We start from the raw sequence: 17,368 nt of genomic DNA, 5'->3' as shown, positions 1-17,368 counted from the left end.
TCCTGAATCTTTAAATTTTCACAAAAGGTGATATATTTGGCTTTAAATTTGTAAATACAGTGTTTTCACATTAGAACATGACCAGTAAAGGGCACCTAAAGCAAAAAAAGTGCTCAATAATGGATTTTCCATGTTGCCATAGGGGAATGCTTATATGGCCTTAACCGCAGTAATGAAAGTGAGTTTTTCCTCATTTCTAACCTAATTTTTGCTCAAATCTACACAAAACTTGATTTCAAGTGCTTATTACTACCATGTTTAGGTAAATATAGCCCTCAAAGTTTAATATTTGATATTTTTACTAAATTTTCTACACTTTTTACAAGATAGGACATAAAAATCAGCCAAAAAGACCAATTTTCCATAATTTGGACCTATAACTTAAAAAAATGCATATTTTGAAGGATTTTTGTAATGTATTCCTCTCATGGCAAAGTTAACAAGATCTTCAAGTAGTTTAAAGCTATTTCAAGAAACTTTTCATTTTGCCATGGCTTCAGCTAAAGAGTCACTTTTTGTCTTAGAAAAAATAAATAACTATACAGGTATCTTCCTACACACATACTGAATGCATTTGCAAAGTTTCAGTGAAATGTGACAAGCACTTTTTTAAATATTTGATTTTTAAATATAGGGTAACCAAGTTGTGCGAGCAAAAAAGTGAAAATATTCTACCATACTGAAATGCATTAAATATTTGCAAAGAACTTTTTCAGACTTTTCAAATAAAAAGTATCAATCACAACTTGTTTTTTAACAATATTAATGAAGAAATAGTTTTAAAAGTAATCATTTTCTGAGAAATTGGTCTATTTTTAAAAATTTATTTCTGACATGCCTCCCCCTTTTTCTTGATCACATGTCAAAAATCCTGAATCTTTAAATTTTCACAAAAGGTGATATATTTGGCTTTAAATTTGTAAATACAGTGTTTTCACATTAGAACATGACCAGTAAAGGGCACCTAAAGCAAAAAAAGTGCTCAATAATGGATTTTCCATGTTGCCATAGGGGAATGCTTATATGGCCTTAACCGCAGTAATGAAAGTGAGTTTTTCCTCATTTCTAACCTAATTTTTGCTCAAATCTACACAAAACTTGATTTCAAGTGCTTATTACTACCATATTTAGGTAAATATAGCCCTCAAAGTTTAATATTTGATATTTTTACTAAATTTTCTACACTTTTTACAAGATAGGACATAAAAATCAGCCAAAAAGACCAATTTTCCATAATTTGGACCTATAACTTAAAAAAATGCATATTTTGAAGGATTTTTGTAGTGTATTCCTCTCATGGCAAAGTTAACAAGATCTTCAAGTAGTTTAAAGCTATTTCAAGAAACTTTTCATTTTGCCATGGCTTCAGCTTAAGGCTAAAAACCACTAATTCCACTTCCCATAGGCTTCTATGCTAATTTCACAATATTCAATGGCTTCTCTGGACTTTACCTTAACTTTAACCTGCAGATGACTATATATCAGCATGATTCTACATATGTCAGCTCACAATCCTCAGAATGGCATGTGGGGTTAGCAGACTTGCAGTGCAGTACTGGTCACCGGAAGTGAAGGGTCTATAAATAGCATGGGAAATCCCAGTGTTTTCACAAGATAGGGGTATATTTAAAAATCATTATGGAGATTAGGCTTCACATCACAAGAAGCAAAATGCACCTATAAAATGTACAGAAATGTTTTTCCTTTCAGAAACTGTTTAAATTTTTTAAATAAGATGAGAACTTTTTTCACAGCACTATGAGGAACAGGGGTAATTTCTGCATAGGACTATTTTTGCGTACGTTCCAAATGCTCATTGGTTGAATTGGTGGTCTGTAACCTTACAGACAACTATAATCCGTGCCAGATTGTTATAAATTAATTTTAATGTATTCAACTTAACCGTTTTTGTTTGGGTTGTTTCCCCCTTTTTTTTTGTTTTTTTTTTTTGTGCTAGTTGAAACACGAGTTTAACAATACTCCATGTAAGAGTCACAGTAAACTGTAATACATCACACCAAAATTAATTCGGTAAAATGACAGGTGTGGCGAGGTGAACACGTGACATACCAATAATATCCAAGATATTTTAAAAATGAACATGACTTTTTGTACTGATATGGTTGTTCATATTCTATTCTAAAACACTACAGGTGTACTTGAAGCTACTCTTGTTTACAGCTCAAAATTTTCAACAGGAAAAGCCTCTTCTTAGCTAACAGTATTGAGAACGATCCGCTGCTATCCTACGTATATAAATGACCCCATTGTTAAAGCATTTTTATCATACTTTGACTAGTTTTTAAGAAATCAACTTTACACTAGTTTTTGTAGAATTAGAAATTTTCCACCAGCGACAATAGATATAAATAATTATTTCATTTAAGCTACAATAAAAAAAACCACATATGTAATGAAATTGAGAAAAGGACTATATTTAAAAGTATTTTTCAATAACAAAACACAAAAAATACATAGGCTAATTAAGTTAAAAAATTTCACTGCAATTATTATGCCATATCTTTATTAACACAATATAATGTGTTTTTAAATATTGAAACCCAGTTCCCCACCCTTTATTCGTACGGAAAATATCGTCATTGCAAACAGAGAATAACCTAACAATACATAAGTGTTCTTGTTTTACGTCTGTCACTTTTTAGTCCTATGACCTTTGATGTCGTTGCCTTTTTGTATAAAAATATCCGTTTGCACATTTCTCTCTTGCAATAACGTTCAGATTTAAGATGGGTATAAGCTGGATTTGAATTGTTTGTTCCAATTCTTGTTTCATTCGCTACACTAACCATTTGCTGAAAAAAAAATCAACAATATTACTGTCTAACACATGGAAGTAAAGTATATGATTCTTTCTGTTATTATATGAAATCAGTGGCCAGGAAAGTAGGAAAAAAACATATTTTTCTCGAACAGACCAAACCAATACGTACATCTGATTGACATTTATTTCAATATCTTATTTATCATTATTATTACTTGTGAATTAATTAGCTCCCATAATGGAAAACGTCTTGGTTGACAAAAAAGCTTTGTTAAGACTCATGTGTTTGATGAGTAAACCCCTGACTTTGTTCTTAGAAAAAATCGTTTTAATGTAAGATTTACCTTTCTCATTGTCTCAGTATCAATATCTACAAGGATTCGATTAAAGAGTTTCCGTTTCTCCTTGGTTACAACAGAATAACGTAGAGTGTTTAATCCATCGAATCGCCACCATGCTTTGTAACGCAAAAATATATCACACCTATAATGAAACCAGCATCTCTTCAGATCCTTGTATCTACTTGTATATGAACTAATAATGTTATATAACAGATTCAAGCGAATATATTTCAAGAATTTTGAAAGTGGTTGTCCAACATGGCTCTGAAAAAATATTTTATCCATGTTTGCTACTCATTGCATAAGTTTGATGGCAGTTGGTATACATGTATATGTAAAAGGCCAATATGCGTTTCAACACAAGGCACCACTGACAGAAGTTGGTAAATTAAATAGTTTTAATTTTATATGCCCAAAATTGGTAGCGGGAGGCGGTATAAAATCTGGTTTTACCCAACAATTCCATCAGAAATGCCTGTGACAATTCTAGTCCATTGCTGTTATTTCCAATTTTTCGGTTTTTGCCCCTTGATGTAGGCATTTGCTCTTTCCCTTGGCCTATCGCCTGTGATTTGTGCCTATCAGTTCGATGGTGTTACCCTTTATTTACCTATCCTGAACATTGACCTTCACACCCTCATTATGTTCAATACTTCCACAGTATCCAATAAAAGGATCTGGTCTCTCAACAGTATAGCCTGCACTAATTATTCTGGAAATGATAATTTAATCAGTGGTGTTTAAAAAATGTTCCATTGCGTTTAGCTTCCATGTACGGTATAAGCAAGGGAATGAGAGTAAGAGTTATATTTTGCATTACAAGTTAATAGGTCACTATGAAGAAGGCTTATCATTAAAAATGATTTAGTATTATATATACACAGTGCAAGCCACATAGACTACAGTCAGACCAGAGCCATAAACAGAACATGTACACTGTTATGTACGATGTATTTATGATATAAGCATGCATAATGTTTACGTTATAACAGTGTTAATTAAACTACTGAGAGAGAACTTATTAACTTGTATGATGGATTACACATATAGATCAAAATATTACCATAGCATTATAAATTTTGCTATTATTACTTTATTTTATTTAAATTATTATTACTTAATTTATTTTATATATTTATTCTATTTTATTCATTATTTTTCGGGGTGTGTATATTTTGATTTTTTCGAAACTGTCATATACCTGTATACATACCTGCGGTAGAAATCGTCATCTTCTAAACCCCAGTTTTGATACAAGTTAGAGAAACCATTCATCTTCCGGAACTGTTCACTTGTTACAGCCAGTATGCCACCAACATATTGGAAATATAAAGGCCTACAAGTATTTTATGATAAATTAACGAAAATTATATTCCTCTGCATAAACATAGATTTAAACTTCAAGGTTTAAATAATTCATTATAGTTTTAAAGTAATATAAAGATGAAGTTTTTTTATTGTTTTAGCTATTTTTGTTGTTGTACTTTTTTCTATTTTCTTTTGGTTTTGTTTTGTTTTGTTTTGTATGTGTGTGTGTGTGTTTTTTTTTTTTGTTGTTTTTTTTTTTGGCTTTATATTTATTTGTTGTTTTTTTTATTTGTTTTTGTCGGAACCTTTTCATTCTGTATGTGGCCCCGTGCGGGTGTCAAAAGAATACGCCCGCAGCAGCGCTAAGCTTGTCGTAAAAGGCGACTAAATAGTACTCAGAACCCTGTACGGAGGCTAGGACACTCTTCCCACAGAGAAAATGGGTTTTGTACCCCAGGTGGTGGATGGTGTACCCCTGGCATGTTACATGCTGGGGTCGTCAGACCATTATACGGCAAATCTGACCGCAAGCCATAGTGGTCCAAATGTGTTGGGAAAGATGGAACGTTCCTCGCACGTTAAAGAACCCTGCTGTGGTATTCTATCGGAGTAGGAGCCTTAGCGCTTCGCCACAGGAGGCTAAATTACCCGACCCTACCCACCTATATCTAGTGGCAATAAAAATTTGTTGACCCCATCATCTTTGTGTCCCATCCTATTTCTCATTTCATCATCATTTCATGTTCATTTTGTCATCCATTTCATTTTCATCGCCTGGATATAGCTGAAGTATTGCTGCTCGGTCGTTAACCACAACAATCAATCAATCATTCTGTTTGTATGATGATACACACACACACACAAACACAAACACTCACACACACACACACACAATAACGTTACACTTTGAATAGATATTTTTGACAAACATGAACAATACCATTCTCAAAAACTATAAAATCATTCATTTATCCTGAACCACTTAATAGTTATTTACTTTTCATGAAGAATGCATCTCCATTGTGTACCTGTTGAATGTTGTCATTGGAAGACAAATAGCAACTTTTTAAGGGGGGCAATGATCTTAAAACATAAAACTAATTCATGAAAAAAAAACAGAAAACCCACTAAAGGTTCAATCTACAAAATAACATGAAAATTAAAAAATGCAAGGCCAAACATCTGAAACAAAGCTTGAACAACAGAGAAGAAGCCGGAGAAAGAAAACATCTGGTTTGAAACCGTCAAAGAAACCACCAAGATTTGGAACCGAACAAAAGCACTAAATGAAGAGGGGAAAAGTGAATATAAGACCACATTATAACAAGAAGGACAAACAGTAATTGGAAAATCGGCTACCGATGCTTTTTGCAGAAATGTACAGAAAAGGAACTGATATTACACTAGAACCAGCTAAAAACGGAGTTCAGATAAAAAGGAAGACAGACTTCTAAATCACAACAATTTCGAAATAATGGTTCAAAATATTACAATGCAGACACTTAAGAACTCCATTAGCAAGCTGTAAAAGAAGAAATCTTCAGGTCTAGACATTACAAATGAGATGCTTTAACACATTTGTAACACAGACCTTAATAAATTGCTATACATATCCAACTTTAGCTCACAACAGGGACAGGTCCCTCAGGTTTTGAGCAATTATAAAACCAATTTTAAATAAAGGGGATAAAACAATCACCCTATCAGCCTAACAAACAGCTCCTGCACAGCATTTGACAGAATTTTCAATAACCGCATTAAATTATGTTTTAGGGTATCTAAGATAAAGCCGGATTTAGTCCTTACAGAGATACTGAGGATCAAACAGCCCATTTATTTGAAATAATTGAAGGTGTATTTAAAGTTCTAAAAACATTTATTAAACTTTACAAAAAGCATTTGACAAAGTGTAACAATATGTTTTATTTGTCAAAGTAAGAAGTGAAATCAGTGGTAAGATGTATAAGTGAACAAATAAATGAGAACGATTAGTGGTAAATGGCAACTAGGCTTTAAAGAGCTTGAAGCGTTCACCTGGCTTGATAAGCAACATTCTATTTATGTAAAAGCGGCCATGTTTTTTTCTTGGATAGAAATTCCTAAAGCTTAGGAACAATCATATTAATTTTCATTGAAATATGTCCAGTGGTTTCGACGAGTATTTAAAAGTAATATCATTTAAAATAGCAAAAAAGACTTATAAATTTACGCAAAAATTTGATCAGTTAGATTTAAAGATGCTGAATGCTACCCTAATTCGGAATTCGGATAAACCTTAAGGTTTTGTAGGTATATATGAGAGAACTTGTGTCTGACCCCTATATTCTATTTTTAGTAACGGAGGCCATATTTTTTGACGGATCAAAAATCCCCACATCAGTTTTGTGCAGAATACCCTAAGAAACTTTCATACTAAGTTTGGTTTAAATTGATCTTGCAGTGTCAGATGAGAAGACTGGCTCTTTGGGCCAGGTGAGAAAAAAAACGGGAAAAGTACTGTTTAAGCAAGTTGTTTCACACAGAGGAGTGCCTCCACTCACACTGTTCATACTTTCCTGAATGATTTTGTCCCATTGCTACGCAAAGGTGTCTGTTTATCTTGTACTCAGATGCTAGGAAGAATATGCCAGCACAGCCAACTATAGAATGCAAGGTACTATAAACAAATGTCCTGGTGTATTTTTATCAATATAGAGAAGACAACAGCTACCCTCTTCTCATTATTTACATAAGTTCAACTAGGGAAGTTCATCAATAATTAAACATAAGTAAGATTTGAAGCCAAACATACCTTGAAGTAATTTCGATTAGCGAATGACATAGAAACATTACTTCTCTAACTCAGAAGCTAAATCAAGACATAAGCTAAACACATGCAAAAACTGTCAGGATTCAAATGGGGTGCTAATTATGAGATATTAAAAACTGTCTACCAGAGATGGAAAACATCATCAAAGAATCAAAACAGACAGATTAAAGAACAAAAACCTTAACCATCCTAACCATAACTGGAGGGTATCTGGATGTCTTTGATTAGAGTCTACACTGATTGATCAGCGTAATTCAACACAGTACGGTGCAACTTGTATATCCCGATAAATAACATCAATATGATACCAACATACGCATACATATAGTTCAAATATTAAATTAGAGATACGAGCAATAATACAAGCAACACAGCTTTCTAATATGTACACGACCCAAAGCCATGAGAAAACAAATTTGAACAATACCAACTACCATTCTCAAAAAGTTATATGAAAATATCGAAGACCTGAAGAACACAACCAGAATCATCGATGACTCTAATATCCAAGTGTGAATGGCGTTTGAGAAGAAGAAGAAGAAGGTTCAAATGACAGAAAATCTTACCAAGAACGAAACCAGTTGGAAGTTAAAAAAAACAACGGATGAAGAAAATGCCACTCAGCACAAAGGAACTAAAATTAAAAAGTCAAAACAGGAACAAGCTGAATGAACCTTAATTTATCTCGAAGACCAGCTTCATAATATTTTTCGACGCAACAGCTATGATTTTCCCATTGTCATTCTTTTGTTAAAATTTCTATGAAAAGTTCTTGCTTAAACTAATACAGGCTTTATCGTGTGAAAGAGTTACTGGCAATTTGTTAAAAGGAAAACGTTAGAGCAATGCAAAAATAAAAAAAAAGAAATTTTACCCATTTATCTAGGCTTAACTGTCTATCTACTTTCAGAAATTTATATGTTTCTGAGAAGCGTGTGACTGAATGTTTCTCTAATTTATAATTTAACTTGAGATTCAGGACACTACAGACATTATGAATTCAGTTTCATATCTTGGCCTAATCATAAAGACAGATGAAAAGGGAAAACACATACAACAAACTATACAACAGACTCAATAACTTTTTGTTTTGTATCACAAACTATCTCATCAACTGTGAGTACACCCCATACGCACCTTCATGTGGAGTTTTTTATATCACGAATTACACGTTATGACAGATCTTGCCAAAACTACCCGGACTTTTTGTATGTGCTATATTTCTTATGATTTGGCTTCTGGAGAAGGGTATTTGCTACAAGATTAAAGATATCACTAAAAAGTTATTTTTTGATCGCTCTAGAGTATTTATCAGCACAATTATAACCAATTTTTTCACCGTGTCATAGTTTTCCTTTCCTCTTTCTTCTGACCCGGACGTGACATTTGATGAGTATTTCGGTTTCTGGAAACATGAAGGACGGTTACGTTGCCAGTGCACATGGTCCATGTTCCCTATTTACAGTACAGTTGGGATCATACATTTACTTCTTTTTACGTGTTATTTGAATTATTCATGTTCTTTGTTTTATGTGTTCATAGTTCCCGGATTATGCCCTTTTTGATTACCGATCGAACCCTGTTTTCCTTAATTTTCCCTTGTTAAAGTTAAATGTATATTAAAGCATGGAAACCTCTAGGTGGTCCTTAGCGGAACTTTAGAGGAAATAGTACTGTTGCAGTATTAACATGATGGTGTCGCTGGTCCAATTATTCAAGACAGTTAGTCATGCATATGCACAATAATGACAATTATGATTTAGGTAATTTTGCAAAGACCAAGATAGTAAAACAAACATTCCAATTTAAACAGTGAAATATGTTAAGGCTGCTTTTGTTCATAGCAAAAACAAATCTTCACACATTGAATATGACTACATATCTTAATTTCAAACTAGTAAAAGGTGAAAATAGTAATAATTACATGAGCATAAGAAGAAGCTTTTTACTCAGCTCGTCTGAACTAAGGTTCAGACGAGCTGAGTAAAAAGCTTCTTCTTATGCTCATGTAATATAACTATTACTAGCTTTACTAATTGGGTGAATTTTCTTACTTGTAACCAAATTGTTGAATCTGGATTGCTAAATGTCGTGGATTGTTACCACATGTATAATAATTTCTATGATCTTCAGGTAAAATATCAACATCGTGGATGATATAACAATCGTATTCACGATCCATGCTAGACTGTAGAAATCCAATGTTTATCAGTGCACCCTTGTTGAATGGCTTTAGTCCATGCTATAAAATAATCAATAATATTATTTTCAGGTAACCATATACCTAGCATTTTCGGATCTTTTTGTCGTCAAAAATAAATTGAAGCATGAATCTCATTATTGTCACATTGATAGTGAAAAATACGCACCTGAAATGAGGAGATATGTTAAATACATCGATAATTAAAACAATAATACCAACATGTCTATTGTACACCGTTTATAAGCTAAAATAAACATTTTGGTATATGTTGAGGTGGGGTTTTTTTCATGGGTAGGGGTGGAAATTTTTCACCTAACTTGACTGTAAAAAGTTCAAGTATTTATAAAGAGCGCTCATTTGATAGCTTAGACACTATATACATGTACTGTAGAACGCAAAAGCTTGTTTAAACTGCGGTATTTTGAATAATAAATGACAATAACGGGTGATAAAAAGAAATTTTGAAATTCTGAAAATTCCTCTTTTTACGATTTATAGTAGTTGTAACCCAAAAAAGAAAATCCATCTCCTGAATTGATCAGATATGTTGGGTACTTCATTATCTTAATTATGAATGTCTAAAATATTAGTGTTACAGTGTCGGTATGCTGTGAATGAGAATTATGTTTGATAATGAGACTGATTTTCTAGGGTAATATTTTTTAACATTTTTTGAAATTTTTTTTGATGAAAAATGAGATTATTTATTTAGAAAATTGTCCATCGAATGATACCAAATTTGATGTTTTAGTTGATCAATAATTTGTAGAGTCGAATTTATGTGACACTTAACAGGAAAATCGAAAATGCTTTTTTATAGCATTTTTTTTAGAGATTCTGACTACGACAATCGTCATCAAAAGAACCTCAGAAGAATTGATTGTGATAACACTAAACAGAAAACACCAAATAAGCGATTTTTTTTTGGTGGGGTAGGAGTACATTTTAAAAATTTTCCTCAAAATCCTCAGTGTTACCACAACTTTCTGGAGATCATTGTAAAGCTGAGACATTGAGCTACATGGTGATATCTATATGTATTTAGTTTCTTCACACATGCTGCCCTGTAAATATTCAGGCCTTCGAACTATTGAATAAAAAAAATGACCAAGTGGGATACAAATAAAGGCTTATACTAAATAAAAATTCGCGAATATTCTTTGGCGACAAATTTGATTCGGCTGTGGGAGGTATAAAGGTACATCACGAAGGTGGGGGTGCACGGTGGACCTACCAGCCCATGGACGAATACACTATAAAACAAATAATCTATACACACAAGTCTAAACATTCTTTTTATCATGCAACTGATCTGATCTGAGTACTAACTATTTGTATTATTTTTAGATGCATATTGTTATGACATGCCACCACTTCGTTGTAATATTGCATCTGGTTTGAAGTACGCTAATGGTGGGGTAAATCATACCTTCACATTTCGGCTTACTAGTAAAATGAATGAGTGGACGTTGTATTGGTTTTGATACGATTTTACTTTATATTTGCTTTGGCCGAGAAAATAAGTCGTGTTAGAATTTTGATATATAGTGGCGAGATCATTTATAGCTATAAGTGTCCATTTTTCCTTTTAGTTTATGATGGGATGCTACTTTTGAATTAGAAGCAGCATTATCTTAGCGACGAATTTCCATTGAATCTTTGTATACTCAAATTGTCGGATGTTATTACAGTAAGTTGTTTCCGGTATATCGTAATACAGTCAGGCAGCAAATAATTGCAACAAGGTAAAGTTGGTAAAATCAAAAGTCGAAACAGTGCAGAAGAAATACTGAAGGTATTGTGGACATCCGTCGTCTATAATCTTTTTTTCAAAACTAAAATATTTTTAATTAGATCTGGATATCGGAAATAAAGCAACATATTAGAAGTATTTTATTTAGAACCTCGGTCCAAAAAGCGGTACAATTAGTGCACATTTGAATACCTATAATTTGCTGAAAAGGTTACAAATATGTTGTCAAGGAGAAATCCTAACATACCGATCACCTAGTGCTCGGTATATCAGAATTTGTTTCCTTCTTTCTTTCTCAAGCGAAAAATATGTTGAAAATGCTTAGTAAGCAATTGATTTGTACAAGTTTAATGCTTTGTGGACAATTTCTTTTAGACGGGATATCAATTTATTGAGAGGTAAGGTAGTATGTAATGTTGAAGAACCAAACGAAGGAGCGAGATTTAAGTTCATCTGAAAGATCTTTAGAGATTTAGAAAATCAGTATCTACGCGAGTATACTGTATTGTCGGTTTTTTATCCCTTCTTTCCTCCTTCACTATCTTAGAAAATAGTAGTCTGAATAATGATTAAATGTGCTGGAACGAAATTTGCACATTTCTAGTTGATGAGCAATAATCGGTTGAAAGGTCTACAGGGAAATGATGAGTAGTTACTTGACAATATACTTCCTCATAATAAAATACCTGTTCAATGACATAGATACGGAACTCTAACTGTTGATTATACAATAAAGGAATAACATTTAGTAAGAATACTCGGAGCTGCAACTCTCTGTCTCTGTATGGTATTATTATGGCTACACTTTGTCTGGCGGTGCAATTGGTCGGTTTGTAATGGGCGTCAACCACGTAGTAACTGATTTTCTCCAGTTGCTCATACTCCAGGGAACTTCTGTTTAGTTCTTGTCTCTGACCTATTAAAATGAATACCTTTATTTAGCTTAAAAACAAATTATGTTAATCGACTATCAAGTATCTTGAAAGATAGTCTAAAAAAATCACTAAAAATATACACTAGCGAAATCCACCGGTCAACTGAAGTCATAAAAATCTGTAATATTCCTTACTGGACAAAATTTTTGTCAATGAAGTCTTTCCCTTAAGCAACAATTATAATTTAAAGCATGCACGGAAAACACTGGATTTTGAGAGCGTACGAAACATGCTTCGGACCTACCGTTTATTAGCATGCAGTTATCCATAAAGATCTATTACTAGGCCGATCCTAGTGAAAAATATGTATACAGTATGTAGTGTGGGTTCCACTATATAGATAGGTCACTGCAGATAACCTTATGACAATTTGTGGAAATAAAGCTATATTGAGATATTTAAACAAGCAAATCCAACAATTTTTTCCATTAAAAATGTATATATTTTTTCAAAACCTTACATTATGGAGATCAATGAAAAAGATAGATATTCTTTTCTATTTTGTCATGAAAATCTGTGGCCATAGTAACATGACAAAACATATATCAGTTTTCATAACAAATTTAGGGTGCCTCCCAAAATTAATTTTAAAAAAAACAAATTTTCTAAAATATCAGGCACTTTAGAACTGCCAAAAAAGTAAGCTGGCAAGTTACTAGTGTAAAAAACAAATAAAAATGTGTATCTGCTCATTTGTTCATGATTTTAATTATTAAAGTTCGTAGCAAATTTTGCATTTTTTTATAAACAGCCTGTTGGTGCAGAGAAGAGAGCCCGATCCGGCGAGGACTCGAATCTTTCAGGATAGCTTAAAGCATGCATTTTACACCCCTTTACCTTAACAAGTATTGCATCTATTTATGTACGAATGCTCTACTACCCACAATCAATATTTCCACCAAGTTCCACCTTTTCAGTTTAACAAAATTAGACCGGGTCAATTTTGTGTACGAAACAGTGCTCCTCAATCGCATCTGGACGGTGCAACTATGGCTTGTACCACGCCGATTCTTTCAAAGCGTATGGTGTACCTCAGACTAACAAAAACCTTTTTATACACTATAAATGACGTCATATCATATGGCTGTTAACAATAACGGAACGTCTTTTGATAAGTACAACCGTTTTAATTTCAATCTTTAAATGACAACTGTATTCTAATCAATAAATCGTTGGTTTAATAACCAGTGATTCCAAGAGACAGTTAGCGCGTTCTTGTCAATGTTCATGTGCAAATATTACAACATTATTTCAATTGGAAAATTGAACTCGTTTTGCAATAAATAAATTCAAGATGAGCTTTAGCAATACTAGTATTTATGTAACAAAAAGTCGGCCTATCTAATCTTATATCATTGTAATATTTACTTGTATAATCTAAGAGTAGCAACGTTTATATACGAACTGTAGCCCGATGTAGATATTCAGGATAGAAACATATATCTCAAAGCAAAAAAAAAATTAACTCTAGCAAAAAATAAAACCATACTCACGCAAATATATAGGTGGCCATGGACAAGGTACGGACCAAACAGAAGCGGTCATGACCAAAAGAGTCAATGAAGATAATACTTCTGCTTCGATTTTCATTTCCTGATACCATGAAAATGTGAGAAAACATATTGAAAGTTTATGAATAATAGTCCTTCACATATCGTTGTTTCTTTATTTATTTTATACAATAAAGAATACAGTTAAAGTTCCACTTAAATGTCAAAATCCAGGACATTTCTCATTGAAATGTTTTTATTCGTACATTAATAATGCAAAAAATGTAGCTCTGAAAATTTTCAAAATTCATCTTGATTAGTAGATAATCATCTATTTTTCAAACCTGAACTTCTTCAATATTTGGTTCAAATGCTCCTGATGAGAAATTACTCCTTTAAAATCAGGTGTACATCATATCAAAAAGCAAAGTTTTCACTATTAATGATTTTGTATTTCAATGTACTGTGAGTGCGATACCGAAGAACAGTTTTGAGCTTGTTATTGGGTCTATTTGATCGTTGCTTGTTGTAATCTGATGCATTGTAGTTATATTAGACGACGTTTACATGGTGAAAATGGTAAATGTCAGATTAAGGTAAGAGAAAGGAGTTTTTGTAAAAAAAAAAAAAAAGAACTGATATTAAGCAACAAGATACAGATATATACATATATATTTTCAGACCCTTCTATGCTTACATTATTTTCTCTGTATCAATTTGATCCGATGGACCAGTGTAGGGAATAGAGTCGCCACATTCTGAGAGTTTGTAATTTAAAGCCCTAGATTAATCCTACGAGGAGGAATGACCTGGCTAGTGACGGCTATATTTTATAACTAGCTAGCCGAGTGATCTAGGGCGCTGGACTCGGTGCACAGCGGTACGAGTTCGAGTCCCGCGGAGGGAACGACCAAAAATTTGTTTTGCAAATTTAACAGTTCTAACATCGTTGGGATTTTTTCAGACCCTTCTATGATTACGTTTTCTTACCTTTATCAATCTCATCCGATGGAGCAGTGTAGAGAATAGAGTAGTCACATTCGGACACGTTTACATATATATATCAAAATATGTTTCCTTAATGGGGTAGTATTCTTATACAGAATTGAACGAAGAGCAATAATGGAATATTAAATGAAATGCTTATAACATTTATCAAGTTTTTGTTATCAATAAAGCTGTGCCTTATTTCATTTGATCCTTCACAAGGGAAAATATAGTTGTTAAACTGGCGTCATATAATATTTAACATATATGCAAGTTTATTGCACAAACTATGTTCAGGTTGAGTAGTGTAACAAATTGGTCGAGTTAGGTAAACTTTACTAGAATGAACAAGTAGATCGTACCCAATGCGAGAGTTTCCATGCGTACAAACAAAATCGTTGTTATTTACTATTGTTGTTGTGCTTATTTCAAATTTTGATAGTAATGCTTCCTCTGTGTTTTAAAAATGTTAAAAATAACTGTCCTGAACTAAAATTTGTGTCCGTTCGTTTGTTTGCCCGTTCGGTAGTCTGTTATAGTTTTTTCCTGTGTATTATCGGTTCACAGCCACTTGATATTTTGATTCAATTTCAGACTTAAGCAACATAAACATATGTTTGACTACTTTATTCATATTTTGACGCTTAACTTTTTAGGACTGGATCTAATCATTTAAACAAGTGGTTCCAGGCTACCTTTTTTATTTTAAAAATGTAGTTTTTCTATTATTTCAGTCTCTTTTTTTTTTCAATATTATTATTCAAATGTTGAACTAATGTTTGCGGAATATACAGAATTTGATATTTATAATTTAAATTACTGCCCACTAGGATTATATCCTTTGCTAGAATTTAAATATATTTTTAGTAAAACGGTGTTTTTTCCTTAAGGGACTTAATTTTATCTTCGTGGGACCCAGAGTAAATCTCCCAAACATAGCAGTTACGCAGTTACAATTGTACCAAAAACCTTTAAGAAGAGACATACGTAATAAAATCCTGACGGGTTAAATACCATGCATTCATTTTTAAATGATATTGATTTTTTAATAATTTTTATCGATGAAATTCGTGATAAAAATAAATGCATTCATTATTTTTTATCCGGTGTATTCGCTTACCTTGGAGTCGGTAATGTCTTTAAAAAAGCACGTCCGTTAATAAACATATCAACAATGCTTTGGAAATGTATAGTTCACAAGGTGACATCAATATCGGTAACATTATCTGGATATAAATCATAATTATATGATTGAATATGAAATATGAGAAAACAACATACTGCATTTTGTAAGAAATGTAGCATTTTTCATGTATTCAAATGATTATATAACATAAAAATATTAGTTTTGGTTGATGAATTAACATTTGATTTCACTGTTATGACTATATGACTGTTTAATCTGTATACATTGATCTGGTATATTGTATTTTGTTATTGAAGTAAACTTTTAAGAATAAACATCAAATATTTTTATCAAAAGATATTACAATATACATCATATGATATTTTTTTTATTCCACAGGTCTCATCGTAGTTCAATATACCAAAGATTCTCCTAAACAACATATTGGACTTATTTTAGGGACAGTTGGTACTAATTCTCCTCTCTCCTATTTTTCTTTATTCACGTATCGGGGTTTCTTTAAATCTTGTGAAGGACAATAAGGTTAAAGAATACTGATCATCAATACAAAAATATTTATGACAAACGATGCGAATTTAATTTTTAAATTATAACTTTCCGTAATTTGCAGTAATATGCCATATCCCCCCATATGAATTTTACATTTCTCAGCTGTTATGGTATGCCAAAGCTAGTTAAAGCTTATTAATGTGACGTCGTTGTCTGCTATTTGTTACAGGGACTTCTTTTTTACTATTCCTTTTGACTATTGTCTAGAAATTTTCAGTTCGGTAGTTTTATTTCTATAATGTTCTATGTATCCTATGACAACCCACAGTTACATAGAAAATTAAATAAGTCAGATTACTACTTGAGTAAGATATTCTATCAAAAATATCACTGTGCAAAACATGCAGAATAAACATTTTAGGTAACTTTGATGGCACCACTTTATTCTTAATTTTATACATATTAACGATATGCTATTTACAGTTGCAGCAAATGTTTAGATGTCTCTGAATTAAGATGGTATTACACATAAACACGACATAGATTTTATTATAATTCAACAACTTGAAGTTTTGTTTTCAATAAAAAGAATGGACAATCTCAAAAGAAGCATCAAAATTTCAGATAATTTTTATTTATGGGTAAAGAAACTCTAAACAGCATATTGTCTCGGTCTAAGTGGTGATTTTATGGACACAGGACATATTCAAGAATAAATTTAATTAAACTTATCACTAAATTAAATGCTCGGAACAAACGATCTCATGGCGAACGTATTAAATTTCACCGTCTATCAAATCTTCTTACTGACCTTCTTTAAGAAAAAATGGGCGACATAATCTTAAATGAAAGCTTTCTTTCTATTCCAGTTATGAAACTTCATGCATTGTGAAATGAGTGCATTTATATTTCACATTCTAGCCCTCGATATGAAGTGGCGTTTATTATTATTTCTTAACTGTTTTCTATGGATCCTAAAAAATTATAAATATCTTCTAGAAACCCTCAATTCATGATTATTATCAGAATGCAAAAGTTTTAAAACCTATGATTTTTCAACTCTTTCTACTTCTATCCCCATACGCAGTATATTGCAGACCCCCATAACATTATACATCGTTGCT

The 17,368-nt window shown here is 32.4% G+C and overlaps 1 protein-coding gene across 1 annotated transcript; it reads right to left on the bottom strand.

Annotated features, from left to right (window-relative positions):
• Positions 1-2,402: 2,402 nt before the first annotated feature.
• On the bottom strand, positions 2,403-15,761 carry LOC148618905 (beta-1,4-galactosyltransferase 6-like). The gene is made up of 8 exons (XM_088576907.1): positions 15,729-15,761; positions 13,625-13,724; positions 11,883-12,112; positions 9,295-9,482; positions 4,337-4,459; positions 3,734-3,835; positions 3,127-3,265; positions 2,403-2,813 (listed from the first exon to the last, which is right to left on the bottom strand). The coding sequence occupies exons 2-8, from the start codon at positions 13,719-13,721 to the stop codon at positions 2,619-2,621; spliced, it is 1,074 nt and encodes a 357-aa protein (XP_088433033.1). The 5' UTR covers positions 13,722-13,724; positions 15,729-15,761; the 3' UTR covers positions 2,403-2,618.
• Positions 15,762-17,368: the final 1,607 nt, after the last annotated feature.

The sequence above is a fragment of the Perna viridis genome, chromosome 4 (assembly GCF_037379345.1).
Source record: "Perna viridis isolate PV_CMFRI_1.1 ecotype Kerala chromosome 4, ASM3737934v1, whole genome shotgun sequence".
NCBI classification, from domain to species: domain Eukaryota; kingdom Metazoa; phylum Mollusca; class Bivalvia; order Mytilida; family Mytilidae; genus Perna; species Perna viridis.
This window is presented reverse-complemented; position numbering and strand designations above follow the sequence as displayed.

Bases quoted from the DNA above. Each gene is read 5' to 3' on its own strand.
- LOC148618905 (XM_088576907.1), bottom strand. From the start codon at position 13,721: ATGAAAATCGAAGCAGAAGTATTATCTTCATTGACTCTTTTGGTCATG. The intron at 3,836-4,336 runs GTATGTATACAG...TATCATTTCCAG, and splicing joins GATGACGATTTCTACCGCAG to AATAATTAGTGCAGGCTATA. The intron at 2,814-3,126 runs GTAAATCTTACA...TTTTTTTTTCAG, and splicing joins ATACTGAGACAATGAGAAAG to CAAATGGTTAGTGTAGCGAA.